The sequence below is a fragment of the Pseudorca crassidens genome, chromosome X, assembly GCF_039906515.1.
Source record: "Pseudorca crassidens isolate mPseCra1 chromosome X, mPseCra1.hap1, whole genome shotgun sequence".
Classification (NCBI taxonomy): Eukaryota; Metazoa; Chordata; class Mammalia; order Artiodactyla; family Delphinidae; genus Pseudorca; species Pseudorca crassidens.
The window spans coordinates 127,683,235-127,699,866 of NC_090317.1; the positions used below are offsets into that span (position 1 = coordinate 127,683,235).

Here is a 16,632-nt window from a genome sequence, read left to right on the forward strand (position 1 = left end):
TGAATGTATTAAGTGTTACTGAATCACATACACTCAAATGGTTAACTTTACATTACGCGGATCCCACCACAATCTTAAAATAAATAAAATCTTTTCAGCCCCATTGCAAAAAAAGCGTAAGTTACTTATTTTTTATTTTATGTTTTTAAACTTTTATTTTATGCTGGAGTCTAGTTGAATAACAATGTTGCATTAGTTTCACATGTAGAGCAAAGTGATTAAGTTTTATCTACTGCTTTTCCAAATTGTTTTCCCATTTAGGTTGTTACATAATAGTGAGCAGAGTTCCCTGTTTTACACAGTAGGCCCTTGTTGGTTATCCATTTTAAATACAGCAGCATAAGTTACTTCACGTAACTTAAAAATTAAAGCAAGTCATTTACAGGAACCTCACAGACAGCAGCCAACGTGACCCAACACACAGACACCTACAAAGCCTGTGAGTCCCAAGGGACGGAGGTCAAACTGGACAGGTGCCCGGTCCCCGAAGCCATCTCGTCAGGGCGCCTGACCTCAGTGGGCCCGAGACTCACTGCCCGCTGGTCTTCTCCAGACGATGATTTCAGAGTTCTAATATCAAATGCCGACACAGACAGAAAGGAGCACAGGAGAAACCTACTGCAGTTAAGCTGCCTCGTCCTTGCCCAAGAGAGAAAAGCCTCCGTCTGGTACCTGGTCTCCAAAGTTCCCGAACATTGCTCAAGAAGGCCTGGGGAGAGGCAGGTGTGAGAAGGATACGTGGACTCAACCACGACCCTCCCAGTCATCAGGGATGCCCTCGATCATCTCTGGGAAGCAAGTTTTCACCCTAACGTGGCTCTGCCACGTCCACTTCTGCAACGAAGCTCGACCTCGTTTCCACCCTGCAAGGATGCTGCGGTGCCTCTCACAGGCCGTACCTTCCGCAGGGGAGGAACCACAAGTCGGTGTTCACAGCTCACGGATGAGACGTGCTCGTGTTCCCAACACGGATTCACCACGCAGCCTGGATTAAGACGCGTGACTTCACCCATTAACGGTATAAAAGTCTACCACATTAGGATTAAGTAGGTCGCCACACTCGGTCCCATTAGAAGAAACAGGAATCAGAGACCCGGTCCTTGACAATTCGGTTCTTTTGCTCAGGCTTGGCTGCCCCGTGGCACGTGGGATCTTAGGTCCCCGACCAGGGATCAAACCTGCGTCCCCTGCGTTGGGAGGCGGATTCTTAACCACTGGACCACCAGGGAAGTCCCGACAATTCGGTTCTTGAGCCAAGAGGAAAGCACTTTAATGAGACAACGAGCCAGAAGGGTCTAGAAGAACCGAAAGGCAGCAAAGATCGTCTCAAAAGCAGTCAGAGGAGACTTTGCCGACACCCCTGCCACCGTGAAGAGCATTAACATAAGGTGTACTTAAACCCATATGGCCGCCTTCCAGGTCATCCCAGCCCTAAACCATGGTACGCTGACTTAAAACACGGCATCGAGCAAAGAAGCATGGGTGGAAGGATCAAAAGGAGATGATGAGTGGCGGTGTGTTCTTGTGGGTTTCTGGAGAAAGGCAAAAACAGCAAAGAGTACCTGTACGTGCAAGTTCGACCAAGGGCAACTGACAAGGGTTTGAGTTTTTTTTTTTTTTTTTTTTTTTTTTTTGGCTGCATTGGGTCTTTGTTGCTACGCACGGACTTTCTCTAGTTGTGGCGAGCGGGGGCTACCCTTCCTTGCGGTGCGCGGGCTTCTCAATGTGGTGGCTTCTCTTGTTGCAGAGCATAACTCTAGGTGTGCGGGCTTCAGCAGCTGCAGCACGCGGGCTCAGCAGTTGTGACTCGAGGGCTCTAGAGCACGGGCTCGGTAGTTGCGGCGTGTGGGCTCTAGGGCGCATGGGCTTCAGTAGCTGTGGCGCGCAGGCTCAGTAGTTGTGGCTCGCGGGCTCAGCTGCTCCGCGGCACGTGGGATCTTCCCGGACCAGGGATCAAACCTGTGTCCCCTGCCTTGGCAGGTGGATTCTTAACCACTGCACCACGAGGGAAGTCCCAAGGGTTTGAGCTTTGAAGACAGGAGTCAACTGAGAAGAAAGGAGACCAGAGGATAAAAGAGCAGAGGATCCTGTCAAACAGCTGTGGAAGTCTCTCCATCCAAGAAGAGGGGCCGTGGACTCTTGGCTTTTCCCTCCCCCACCCCCGCCCCCAACAAAGGACTCGCATGCAGCCACCGGGGCAATCAGCTTGCAAGCAGCCTGTGGAGTAAATGGAAATCAGTCTTGGCATCGAGCTCTGTACCGCAAATCACCTCTCAGGGCAAAAGTACAGGAAGGTGACCCTCAGGTGGACTTAGCTTGTTGATGAATTTCACGTGAAATGAAAGAGCTTGATTTCATACAGACTCCACCTTCTGGCTGTTAGCGGGATTTAGGATTTATTCTTATTCTCCCCCCGCCCCTCCCCTCCCATCTGTCGCAACACAATACAAGCCTGCAGATCAGAGCCAGCCTGCTGGCGGCAGCTCCTACGGGGGCAGAAATGGCCGGGAGAAGGCCGGGGAGTGAGAGCCTGCCAGTGGCCACAGCCTCCGGGGCTCTTCCCCTACAAGACCTGTCTGCAGAACCCCCCAGACGCAGTCCTCTAGAAGACCGTCACGTGTGAGGGGCACGAACCCCATGTGATAAAACTTAGCTTTCTTACAAGGCTTAAAACACGACACTGGCCAACAAGTCCGCGTACCAAATTTGAGGTGCTGATGACTCCCCTCTAACGGGCACGGAAAGCCCGCTTCATGCACTGTACTGTCATGTATACTAAAATCGTCAATACAATTCCAGCAAGGAGGTCATGCCAACATGGAAGCACTATTCCCCACGATCCAGAAGGAGCACAGAGCCCCAACCCCACTCTGCCCAGGGTCTGCCAAGGGCGCTACCAGCCATCCAGGCAGGGAGAGAGCAGCCGACGAGGGGGCAGCTCCATGAGAAGCGGCAGAGGCGGCACCAGAAGGCCCTGGTCCCCATACGCTGTTTACAGGGCGATGGGCGTCTGCTCAGAAGGTCACCCTTAGAAAGGGAATCACCCACCCGAGGGTGTGTGCAACTCCACGCCGGCAACAGCCCTCCAAAGGGGCTTCACTGTTCTCCCCTCTGCACCAGCTGCTCGCTAGGATGGCAGCTCCTTTATTTTAAACGCTAGGACATCAGGCGTGACCTTGTCTGGACAATGAAAGGACACTTCCTGAGAGAGTGGACACAGCAGACAGAACCGGTTAAAGGCGTTAGAGAGAAGCAGAGATACTCCTCCTAGTGTTATGAGCTAACTCTGCTCCCCCCTTCATACCTTGAAGTCCTAACCCCCCAGGACTTCAGAAGGTGATGGAATGAAGCTCTTTCAAGAGGTGATTAAGGCAAAATGAGGGCATGGGGGGGACCCTAATCCAATCTGGCTGGTGTCCTTCTAAGAAGAGATCAGGACAGAGACACACACAGAGGGAAGACCAGGTGAGGACACAGGGAGAAGGCGGCCGCCTGCAAGACCCCGAGAGAGGCCCTGGGAGACACCCACCCTGCCAGCACCTGGAGCTTAGACCCAGGCCTCCAGAGCTGTGAGAAAATAACCGTCTGGGGCTTCCCTGGTGGCGCAGTGGTTGAGAGTCCGCCTGCCGATGCAGGGGACACGGGTTCGTGCCCCGGTCCGGGAGGATCCCACATGCCGCAGAACGGCTGGGCCCGTGAGCCATGGCTGCTGAGCCTGCGCGTCTGGAGCCTGTGCTCCGCGACGGGAGAAGCCACAGCAGTGAGAGGCCCACGTACGGCAAAAATAAATAAATAAATAAATGCCTGTCTGTTGCTGATGCCGCCCAGACCCCAGCAGTCTGTCACGGCAGCCACGTAAACTGCTGCACCGAGCTCTCAAGGTCCCCGTGACACTGGGGCAGGGAGCAGACTGCCGTTAGGCAGGACACCTGAGCTTGGAGATCTGGCGCAAAACCTCCAAAAACAGTGGACGCTGGCTCTGGAAACATGATGGTTGAGGAGGCCACTCCCACGCGAACACAGCTGGAGGCAAGCAAACGCTGTCAGATCTTCTCCCGAGGGCCTGGGTCCTGCTCAAACACCACCGTCGTGTCCACAACCCCCAGGCAGAAGTCGCCTCACCCTCGTCCCTCCAAGATTCTGAACCATCCCGTGACTTTTCACAAAGATGACAATTACGCATCATCGCTTCAGTGCTGAGTGCTGGTGTCTCTCCGTCCCCCCTACGCTGGGAGGTCCCCTGGGGCAGAACCTCTGTCCTACTTTATCTGGAACACAGAATCCTGAACCTCACAAAAATGTTCTCAATTCGATTTGCTGCATAAATGTTCTCTCGACGCTCTTCTGGCATCACAACAGAAGCCAGTCTTCATCATCGTGCTCCCGTTAACAGATCAGCGATTCGATTTCTTTACACAGATATGTTACATCAATGTATGCAAAACACTGGGCATCTTTAAATCTTTGCATTATAGATTGGGTTTTGGTGAGCAAAGGACAGTCCCTGCCTACATTTTCATTTCTTTCTTCTCCCATTTAATGTTTCAAGGGCACTCTTCCTCGCTGCTCCTTCAGAAGATAAACATTTTCTCAAAAAAAAAAAAAAAGCCTCTTTGACATCCCTAATCTAGGATTTCACTGAGTCTCACCACTCTTTAAAAGCACACACAATGATTCTGAAAATTGCTGGGTTTGCAGCTCAAAAGCAGAAAGTTTCTGGAACTCGTTCTGTCAGAGTGGTTACGCAGCCTGCCAGAGGACACAGCTGTGAGACAGGCAGCGTGGGGTCCCTCCCCCGTTCCCGTTGACCCCTTCGCTGCCGACAGTGCCGTTACCGCACACACGCACGCACGCGCACACACACACACGGTATGTACATTAGAAGCCATGTGTTAGGACTCTTCACAGCAGGAGAGCTGAACTCCAAGCAGCACATGCGTGTCTCTCTGCAGGATAAACGCCCGAGGCCTCCGTGCAGCAGCGAAGCCCGCGCCCGAGTGTGCGGGGAACGTCCCCGCCGCACTGCACCGCACCGCACTACAGCACTGCTCGCACTCCCACGACGGCAGCAGGGCCCGGAAGTGGCTTTTGATAAAGAGGACAGCCGGCACTTGGCACGTGAGCTGCTCGCAATCCAGAGCCATGGAGCTCTGACTGTGCCGCTCAGACACAGCTCAGCTCTGTACGTGTTATTCACGGACCTTCCTCTCTCACCCGGGGTCTCTGGTCTTGGCCGTGCAGACTGGTAAGTAACTGCGACCATATCCTACACATGCACACACAGACCACCATGCCTGCTCCCTCAGAGCCACCGGCACTCCTGTTCAAGGCCAGCAGCGCTCAGCTGACAGCCAAATGAAATAAAACCCCGTTACGTAAGGCTCTCAAAAGGAAGCATTTAAACTGGTCATCTCTGGGACAGAATCTTCAATTCTGAGGTTGGTGTTTAATTTGAGCGGCACGCCAACTCCCAGAGATGCTCAAGGAACAGAAAGATATGCACTCAGCGACCCTACTGTGTACAAATTTGCTTCCATTCTTCCATCAGCCCTTTTAAAATAAGGTCGTACCCCAGTTCCTGCAGTGACCTACACTTCCCTCCCCCGCCCTCCTTGTGGATAAGGGTCCAGACGACAGTATGTATTTCACCTAAATTCCACCCTCACTACAGTGACACAGCTACACTGGACACACTGGAGAATCAGGGCACGTGACAGTGTAACACTGCTGCCATTCCGTTCTTTCAGATGCTCTCATCCCCTCCTGGGGAGCCAACCGACTCGATTTCTATTTTAAAGCTCAAAATTAAGTCAGTACATAAGGCCAATTGAGAAAGGCTTGCCCTCGTCCTTTGACCAACAATCCTTCCAGACAATGTGGATTTCCAGACCCAGCAACCCAGCCGTGCCCTCGACGTTAAGGCATCCCGTCAGATGGCCGCTCTGGATAAAGCACGTCATTCAAGCCACTACGCTGGGTTTCTCGTTCTGTGAACATAAAGAACTCCACTGTACGGAAAACACAGCAGCTGTTTTAAGAACCAAAACTGCCACGATGGCATTCAGAGCGTCCCCGCCCTGGGGATGCTTCTCCCGCCGGCAGTGCTGTAGGGCTGAGGGCTTGGTCCTGGGGACGCTGGAAGCTGAACCTGGTTCGTGGCCACTTCGGGTCTGGCGGAAACCGGACGCCCAAGCACTCACCCACCATAACGCAGCCCACCCCAAGATGCCTTCTCAGTAACCCCGAGTCCAAGAGTCTCCTACCTTGGGGTGGGGCGTCCCTCCTCGGCCTGGACTGAGGAAGAAAGCTCTCTGCGCGCACCGGGGTCCTCCGTTTGCCGTCGCACTTCCACAGAAGCTTCCTGCCAAGGGTGGCACAATGAGACACCCGGTCATCAAGCCACCGCCTCCGAGACCTCTGTGATCACGAACCCTTCATTGTGGGTTCGCCCTGTGAGCCCGCACCACGAAGGCAGTGACGCCGCCTGCCGTCAGCCGGCCACGGGACCCGCGAGCCCGGCTCTCCAAAGCGTCTCACCAAAAAGACTCAACAAGACCATGCGTCCCCTTCGGCTCTGGGCAGGAAGCAGAACTCCTACGTGAGGGTCATAAACCTGTGTTGACACACTGGCCCCCAAACCCTCATCAAATCAAACCCAGCTGGTCACGGCTCCCTGCAGCGAAACCTCAAGCCCCGGGACCTGGAGTCTGGGAGCCTTGTTTCTTGACCGATCAAGCATGGAATTCTCAGCGGTCACACTGCACGGGGCACGGGCACACGGTCGCGGTGTTTGCAGGCCTTTCTGCACCAGGGGGCCACACAGAAACCTGCACCTGTCTTCACATGCGGACGTTCATTATTGTGTAACAAACCGATGGCTGGTTTTTCTTAAAAGAACCTCCATCTGATGCTGCAGGAAATCTTTTCTTTGAAATGTACAAATGCAGATGGAAGGGGGAGAAAAAGCAGAGAGAGTGGGAGAGGGAGACTGACTATGGACTTTGAGGTATGGATACAAATGTGCATCTTTTCAGAAAGCTCCCCATCAACTTTCACCATCAAAACTCCTACTTTAAAAAAAGTGAAATAGTTTAACACACTGCATTTCCAATTACATTTGCCCCAGAACAACCTTTAAAAATATTTCACCACAAAAAGGGACTAAGAAGAAAACTAATAGCACAAGTGACATCAAGGTTGCCTTAAGCCGTGCTATAACGCGCCCCTTGTAATTTCAGAGGAGTGCTTGCCATTTTCTATCATCTCCCCCAATTTCTTCCCTTTGTATGTTAAGGGCAAGCTAATCAAAGGGAAAGACCGCTTCAGCGAGAGCTGACAATGAGGCTGGGAACTCGAAACGTGGGTGAAAACAGGGCACTCGCAATTGTCATGAGCGTATCGCCTCTGTCTCCAGGTGCTGATACTAGAAAAGCTGGTGCACGTAAACGCTCAGACAGCTGGACACAAGTCACAACGGCAATGGGCCATGATGTCCTGGGGCTGTCCTGTACGCACCTTAAGATGGGACTGCGGTGGCTCTGTCCTGGCTCCCTGCAGGACGCTTACCTGCTTGTAGAGGTCGGTCGAGGGCGACGACCGGGACCTTCCGTGGATGTACTGTGGTCTCTCGTGTTGGTCCAGACCCACGTCCAGGATGTTGTCTGCCGAGTGGTACCTCCCAGAACTCCTGGCTTCCGGGGCTTTCCTCTGTTCCCTCCACGAGGCTTGATACTCTGCAAAGGTTCCCAGCCTCTGAGGTGGGTCTGATCTCCCCACCTTTCCCTCCTTTCCGGGGCCCGCTGTCCAAGGCCTCTCTGGCTTCTCCTTGGGGAACCCACAGGGTGCCGGCCTCAGCCCCGACCGCTGGCCTACGGGCTTGCTGGTTTCCTCAAAAAACTTCCACCTGTCGGCAAAGGTGCGCACGGTCTCGTCAGGAGGTGCGGGGCGCTGGCGCGGGCGCTCATCCCCCGCGAGCCCCACCTCGTTCATCTTCTCGGGCTCGGAGTAGGACTTCAGTTTCTGCTCGGCCGTGAAGCGCCTCCGGCCGGCGATGCGCGGAGCATGCAGCGCGCCGCCGGCGCTCGAGGGCAGCCTGGCCGGGGCTGCCTCCCAGACGCGAGGGAGGGTGTCGGGGTCCGACGGGCTGGGCTCCAGGTCGCGGCGCCTAAACGACGTGGCCCTCAGGACGCGGGCCTGCGCCTCCTTCAGGTGGTCCTTATATGTGCTGGAGAAGGCGGCTTCCGGGGCGCCCCCTGCCGGCTGCACCCCCCAGTCGCGCGCCTCTGCCTCGGCGGTGGTCTCGTCCCCCTCCGCGGCGCCGGCCAGGGTTGCCGTGCTCCGGCTCTTCTGCAGCCTGGCTCGCCGCAGCTGGATCTCGTTCCTCAGGGTGGTGGCGAAACGGTCGCTCCTCCGCATGGGTTTGCCCGCCGGGGCCTCGGGCGGGGGCCTCTCCAGGGCGCCCTCGTAGCTGGCCTCGGGCCGGCGCGCCCCTTCCTGGGTCAGCGAGTGCAGCATGGGCGTCTGCAGGGGGCAGATCTCGCCGCCCGCGTGGCCCCACGCGAAGCCGCCTGCGACCCTCTTCACACTCGCCGTTTCCACGAGGCCGGCCGCGGGCGGTTCCTCGGCTCCCTCGCAGTGGCCCCCGGCCTCCCTGTCCGCCGGCGCCACCCTCCCCCTTTGCCGGGCGCCCGGGGGCCCCTCGAGCCGGGGCGGGTAGCAGCGGGGCTGTGCGGCCGGGGCGCCGCCCTGCGGGCCGCGTGTGGAGGTCACGCAGTAGTAGCGGCTCTGCGCGCCACCGTCCCCCTTCTGGTCGCCAGCGCTGGGCCGCCCCACCGGAGCGGGGCTGTCATCCGGGAAGCGCTCGGCAGGCGGCTGCTCCCTGAGCCACGTGGCGGCACCAGGCCCCTCGTGAAAGAAGGGGCTCTCGTCGCTGGAGTGGCGCGGGTGCTGGCATGCGGGCGAAGGTGGCGGGCAGCGCACGTCCGTGCTGGACAGGGAGGCCTGGAGCCGGCTGGGGGCCCCCGGGAGGGCCCTGGCCCCGCTGTCGCACGGCGGCCACCCGCAGTCCAGGGGGACACCCGGCGCGCAGCCCGAGCTTCCGGCTCTCCTCCCGTCGCCCAGGCGCGCTGGTCTCTGCGGCTGATCGGCCGCTTCCGGTCGCCAGTCGCTGTGGGACTGAGCGCGGGTCAGGCCCGGAGGGTGCTGCGTGGTGGCCGCCTCTGAGAATGGAGGGCCCTGGGTCTTCTCGTGGCTCTTGGTGGCCGCAAAGCTGTCACTGCGGAGAGGGGGAGGGGGCGGAGGAGGGGACGAAGAGGCCTTCTTCTTATCGGGAACATACCAGACTGGCCCAAAACTGGACCTCCCGGAAGCAGCTAGCTTGGGCTCAGGGCTGTCCTCGGGCCTGGGGCTCCTGCTGCTGTCACAGGGGACCCTGGGGGGGAAGCACCCGAGCCTCTCGTCCACACACTGAGGGTCGCCGGCAGCCAGGCCCTGCCGGTCGCTGCCTCCGGTGGAGGCCTCCCAAAGGCCTACTTTGTAGAGGATGTTCTCAGCAGAGGAGGCATCCGCCTTGGGCAGGGTGTGGTCAGGCGTGCTGGAGCTGGTGGAAAAGGAGCCGTAAGCGGAGTCCCGCTTGCTCGGGCCGCCCAGGTGGTCGATGCTGCTGTTGGACTTGGCAGCCGAGAGGCGCCCGGACGGGTAGGACTGGGCAGGCTGGTCCAGGCTGTCCACGCTCCCCAGGGAGCTGAAGTGGTCAGAGGCGCGCTGCAGATGCGTCTGCTCCCACAGGCCGCTCGACAGGTCCTGGGACGAAGAGCTAGGAAACAAGAACCACAGGCAACAGCGTGCTTTAGAGTCATGTTGCAACAAAGGGCAAGATGAGACAATGCACGTAGGAGCGGCTGGCCCTGGGCAGAAGGAGCGAGACCCCTGGGTGCGGCACGTCTAAGTTTTCCCATTTCAAAGAGCAGCTTTCCAAGGGCAGGCTGAAAGGACCGAGTCCTACCCACACGACGCCTGTCCCCAAACAGAAAACCTTCCACGCCGCGGTACATCTCTCAGCTCGACACCCACAGGCTGGACCAGGTCCAGAGCAGGCAGCAGCAGGCAATGCCCCTGTGAACACCTTCATCCTCAATCACCGGTTAAGTGTCGCAGACAGCAAACCGCAGCCCGTGAGCTAAGGACGGCTTTTAGAGTTTTTTAATGGGGGCGGGGCGGGGCAGGGCACGGAATCAAAAGACTACTTCCTGATGCGTGAAAATGATACGAAATTCCGATTTCAGTGCTCATAACTCGAGTTTGACGGGAACTCGGTCATGGCTGTGTGCTTTGCTCCCAACGGCAGAGCTGCGCAGCTGCCGCGGACACTGGCCCACCAACCTGAGGTGTCAATCCTGTCTGGCCCCCTGCGAGACGAGTCTGTGGACCCCTGGTTGAGTGCAGGAAATGATTCATACTACAGACTGCTAACGCAAAGAAAGCCATCAAAAGAGAACGATCTTCAACTTAAAAAGGCAAGTTCAGAGATAACATGACTTTTCCAAGCTCAGATATTAAAATCACAGGCATACCTCCTTTTGAAATGACGTGTGCCTGTGATTTAATGAAAGCTCCGATGATGATTAGCATTTTTTAGCAATAAAGTATTTTAAGACTAACGTATGTACTTGTTTTTTAGACATAGTGCTACTACTGCACACTTAAAGCTCTCAATAATGAAACTATTTCTCCAGGCGTGTTAAGTGCTTTCATTAAGTCATACGAGGGAGGCAATGACCGTTCCACGCCATGTCTGCAGAGGACAGACCAGGTACCCTTCGCAGAAACGGAGCATGTTCTTCTCCATCCTCCCACCAGTATTCCTGAGGGAATTTTTCCAGGAGATTCTAAGTCCAAGCAAATATAAACAAAGCTAAGCACTTCTTCCACAGGGCGTATATGTTTCTTTAATCAAGAAACCACCAAACGGGCTTAATGAAATATAAGGCCCGCTTTTTACTTAAGTTTTACCACACGGAGGAGAATTTGGTTTTTCAAAAACACCCGGGACTCCAACTACTATAATCTCTTATGGCTTGAAATAGGTAATACTGTATTTAAGACCTATTTCCTTCGCAGCAGACCAGTATTTACTAACAGCCGAAAACTCATTTTGAAATAGTTATGTTAGCTCCACACACACACACACATACAGACACACACAGTCATGCATACCACAAATATGCACACACGCAGATACACACACACACCCAGACACATACACACACAGAGGTACACACACACACTCACACGTGCACTGGTGTACATACCCCACAGCCACACTACTGCTGTTACCATCATCCTTCTAACAGACCAGTGAAGACACTGGCCGCTAGCCTCAGGTGACTGGACGCTCCACGTGGCCAGGAGGAACGTCTCCAAGCCAACACACCCATGGTGCTCTCCCATGTGTGCCTTGCATTAGCCCTTCTGACCCCAAAATGTGGGCTTCAGAGAAGCCAGGTTGAGCAGCGCCCCCCCTCTTCCACCAGCTCACCATTCTAACATCCTCTGTCTCACAGTTACCAAGAAACCACCAGGCCTGGCACACGGGCTGTGAAGCCCCCTGGTCTCCCCTGTACCTCCACACAGCAACCTGGGGTTTGGGGAGAGAGTGCTGGTGTTTAACAGAATTTCCTGGGGGAGCTTTGGCCAAAACACCTGCCCAGCAATAAGTAACATGGTGGCTGTGGACACGTGGGGGACGCGGACAGCCATCCCACTCGGCTGGCCCAAAGGGATTCAGCCAGAAAGCGAAGCCTCCAGGCTCCTGATCTATCAGCTGGACAACATAAATGAGGAAGCACACTTGCCTGTCGTTTCTCTGGGTGTTTTATTTTTTGTTTTCAGGCATTATACACCTGCCTGCTCCGTGAAAAAATTTAGAGTAACGGTGTGTCCATGGCCTTTTCTCATCAGAAAAAGAACATCATTCTCAGGTCAAGAAAGATGCTGTTTAAAACACAACAAGCCAAAATCTATGGGACACAGCAAAAGCAGTCCTAAGAGGGACGTTTAGAGCAACACAAGCTTACCTCAGGAAACAAACAAACAGCTCGAACAACCTAACCTTATACCTACAGGAACTAGAAAAAGAACAAACAAAGCCCAAAGTCAGCAGAAGAAAAGAAATCATGAAGATTGGGGCAGAACTAAATGAAATACAGACTAAAAAGCCATTAACAAAGATCAATAAAACTAAAAGCCGATTCTTTGAAAAGCTAAACAAAATCGATAAATCTTTAGCCAGGCGCGTCAAGAAAAAAAGAGGGCCCCAAATCAATAAAACCAGAAATGAAAACAGTTATAACTGATACCACAGAAACACAACCTAGAAGAAACGGACAAATTTCTAGGAAAGTACAATCTCCCAAGAGCGAACCAGAAAGTAGAAAATATGAAGAAACCAATTACCAGTAATGAAACTCAATCTAAAAAAATAACTAAATAACTCCCAACAAACAAAAGTCCAGGACCAGATGGCTTCACCTGGTGAACTAATGCCTTTCCTTCTCCAACTTTCCTAAAAATTGCAAAGGAAGGAATGCTCTGAACTCATTCTACAGGGCCAGCATCACCCTGATACAAAAACCAGACAGAGATATCACAGAAAAATAAAATTACAGGTCAGTACCACTGATGCACATAGATGAAAAGTCCTCAACAAAATAATAGCAAACTGAATCCAAAATATATATTAAAAGGATCATACACCATGATCAAGTGGAATTTATCCCAGGGATGCAAGGATGGTTCCACACCTACAAATCAACCCACGTGAGACACCACATTAACGAACTGAAGGATGAAAACCATATGATCAGCTCAAGAGATGCAGAGAAAGGTTCTGACAAAATTCAGCACCCATTATGATAACAACTCTCAACAAAGTGGGTATAGAGGGGACGTACCTCAGCATAATAGAGGCCATCTACGACAAACCCACAGCCAACATCATACTCAACGGTGAAAAGCTGAAAGCATTTCCTCTAAGATCAGGAACAAGACAAGGATGCCCGCTCTCACCGCTCTTATTCAACATACTTTTGGAAGTCTTAGCCACAGCAATCAAAGTAAAAGCAATGAAAGGAATCCAAACTGGAAAGGAAGAAGTCAAACTGCTGTCGCTGCTTGCAGATGACGTGACACTGTACAGCAAGTCCCCTACCTACGAACCTTCAGGTTGAGAACTTTCAAAGACGGCAGCACGCATTCGCCTGTCCAATCACATAAGTTAGTTCACGTGTCTGGCACATTGTCACGTGCGTGCATCCTCTACCAGTGGCTGTGCGTCTGTGTACCGTACAGTACTGTGTAGAGTACAGTAGTACAGTATCTTTATTTCAAGCGAGATCTGCAAGAGGATGATTTCATTGAACTCCTTGCTGTGTAACACGAGGAGCTTACTAATGGAGACCTGACAGAACTGGAGGCCCAGAGAAAGCACAGAGGAACAAGAGGGAGAAGTAGCTGAAGAACCAAGGAGATTCACGATGCAGGAAACGGCAGGGGATTTTCTTCATCTGAGGAGGCACTGTTAGTTTTCGAGGCACAGGACCCAAACTTAGAACGGTACACGAAGGCTGCAGCAGCCGTTCAGAATGCAATCCAGTGCTACTGTGTCATCTAGGACGAGAAGAAAAGTGCTACTACCGGGCTTCCCCGGTGGCGCAGTGGTTGAGAGTCCGCCTGCCGATGCAGGGGACGCGGGTTCATGCCCCGGTCCGGGAGGATCCCACGTGCCACGGAGCGGCTGGGCCCGTGAGCCACGGCCGCTGAGCCTGCGCGTCCGGAGCCTGTGCTCCGCAACAGGAGAGGCCACGGCAGTGAGAGACCTGCGTACCGCAAAAAAAAAAAAAAAAAAAAAAGTGCTACTACCCAGACATCACTGGATCGTTTTTTCAAGAGGGTAGATAGAACTGAATCCAGCAAGGAACCAGAATCTGTGCCAGCAACGTGAGGAGTGAGTGAAATTGCAGCTCCCCCCCTGTCTACTACTGCTGACGATCCTTCAGCTCTACACCTCCCACCTCCTCTCCCTCCTCCAGTCAGTAACTCTTCTGGCCTGTTCACTCGATGCCAGCCCCTGGATGCCAGCTATTGTACTGGACTGCTGTGCTTTTCCAGGTACTGTATTATAAGATTAAAAATGTTTTATTTTTTGTGTTTCTTTTTTCATGCATTGTTTGTGTGAAAAGTATTATAAAACTCCTACTGTACAGTACTATATAGCCGACTGTGTTAGTTGGGTACGTAGGCTAACTTTGTTGGACTTAACGAACAAACTGGACTTACAAACGTGCTCTCAGAACAGAACTCGTTCGTATGTAGGGGACTTCCTGTACATAGATAATCCTAAAGACGCCACCAAAAAACTATTAGAGCTCATCAGTGAATTTGGTCAAGTTGTAGGATACAAAATCAATACAAAAAAACGTGCTGCATACTAACAACGAACTATCTGACAGAGAAACTAAGGAAACAATCCCATTTACCACTGTATCAAAAAGAACTAAATACCTAGGAATAAATCTAACCAAGGAGGTAAAAGACCTACTCAGAAAACTGTAAGACACTGATGAAGGAAACTGAAGATGACATACACAGATGGAAACATATACCGTGTTCATGGACTGGAAGAATACTGTTAAAATGACCATACTACCCAAGGCAATCTACAGATTCAATGCAATCCCTATCAAAATACCAAGGGCATTTTTCACAAAACAAGAATAAATAATTTTAATATTTGCATGGAAACATGAAAGACCCTGAAGAGCCAAAACAATCTTGAGAAAGAAGAACAGAGCTGGAGGTATCACAATCCCTGACTTCAGACTATACCACAAAGCTACAGTCATCAAACAATATGGTACTGGCACAACAACAGACACGTACAACAATGAAACAGAATAGAGAGCCCAGAAGTAAACCCACACACATATAGTCAATTAATCCATGACATAGGAGGCAAGAATATACAGTGGAGAAAAGACAGCCTCTTCAGTGAGTGGTGCTTGGAAAACTGGGCAGCTACATGTAAAAGAATGAATTAGAACACTCCCTAACACCATACACAAAAATAAACTCCAAATGGATTAAAGACCTAAATGTAAGGCCAGACACCATGAAACTCCTAGAGGAAAACATAGGCAGAACACTCTCTGATATAAACTGTAGCAATATTTTTTAGGATCTGTCTCCTAAGACAAAAGAAAGAAAAGGAAAAATACACAAATGGGACCTAATTAAAAGTAAAGGCTTTTTTTTTTTTTTTTTTTTTTGCGGTACACGGGCCTCTCACTGCTGTGCCCTCTCCCGTTGCGGAGCACAGGCTCCGGACGCGCAGGCTCAGCGGCCGTGGATCACGGGCCCAGCCGCTCCACCGCATGTGGGATCTTCCCGAACCGGGGCACAAACCCGTGTCCCCTGCACCGGCAGGCGGACTCTCAACCACTGCGCCACCAGGGAAGCCCTAAAGGCTTTTTTAAAAAAATAATTAATTAATTAATTATGGCTGTGTTGGGTCTTTGTTGCTGCACGCAGGCTTTCTCTAGTTGCGGTGAGCAGGGGCTACTCTTCATTGTGGTACACAGGCTTCTTATTGGGGTGGCTTCTCTTGTTGTGGAGCACAGGCTCTAGGCACGTGGGCTTCAGCAGTTGTGGCTTGCGGGCTCTAGAGCGTAGGCTCAGCAGTTGTGGCACACAGGCTTAGTTGCTCCACTGCATGGGGGATCTTCCCGGACCAAGGCTCGAACCCGTGTCCCCTGCATTGGCAGGCGGATTCTTAACCACTGCGCCACCAGGGAAATCCCGAAAATTAAAGGCCTTTTTTTTTTTTTTAGAGGAAAGGAAACCATCGACAAAATGAAAAGACAACCTACTGAATGGGAGAAGATATTTGCCAATGATATGACCAATGAGGGGTTAATATGCAAAATATATAAACAGCCCATCCAACTCAATATCTAAAAAAACAAACCTGATTTAAAAATGTGCAGAAGACCTGAACAGACATTTTTCCAAAGGAGACATATAGATGGCACATGGAAAGTGCTCAACATCACTAATCAGAGAAATGCAAATCAGAACCACAATGAGGTATCACCTCACAGCTGCCAGAATGGCCGTCATCAAAAAGACAACAAATAACAACTGCTGGTGAGGACGTAGAGAAAAAGGAACACTTGTTCACTATTGGTGGGAATGTAAACTGGTGCAGCCACTGTGGAAAACGGTATGGAGGTTCCTCAAAAAACTAAAAATAGGACTACTCTATGATCTAGCAATTCCACTCCTGGGTATATACCCAAAGAAAATGAGAACACTGATTTGAAAAGATACATGCACCCCAATGTTCATATCAGCATTATTTACAAGGTGAAGATTGGTATATCTTACACACACACACACACACACACACACACACACACACACACAATGGAATACTGCTCAGCCATAAAAAAGAATGAAATTTTGCCATTTGCATCAACATGGATGGGCCTAGAGGGGTATTACACTTAATGAACTAAGTCAGACAGAGAAAGACAAATACTGTATGATATCAGTTATACGTAGAACGTAAAAAAATAA

At 52.1% G+C, this 16,632-nt stretch overlaps 1 protein-coding gene across 2 annotated transcripts in view; it reads right to left on the reverse strand.

The window, feature by feature from the left end:
* The window catches only part of SHROOM2 (shroom family member 2), a 140,485-nt gene that overhangs the window by 41,364 nt on the left and 82,489 nt on the right, over positions 1-16,632 (reverse strand). For both annotated transcript variants that reach the window (XM_067722249.1, XM_067722248.1), the window contains 2 exons: positions 7,567-9,814; positions 6,264-6,361 (listed from right to left, as the gene is read on the reverse strand). In XM_067722249.1, coding sequence (XP_067578350.1) covers positions 6,264-6,361; positions 7,567-9,814 — 2,346 coding nt within the window. The remainder of the gene's footprint in view (positions 1-6,263; positions 6,362-7,566; positions 9,815-16,632) is intronic.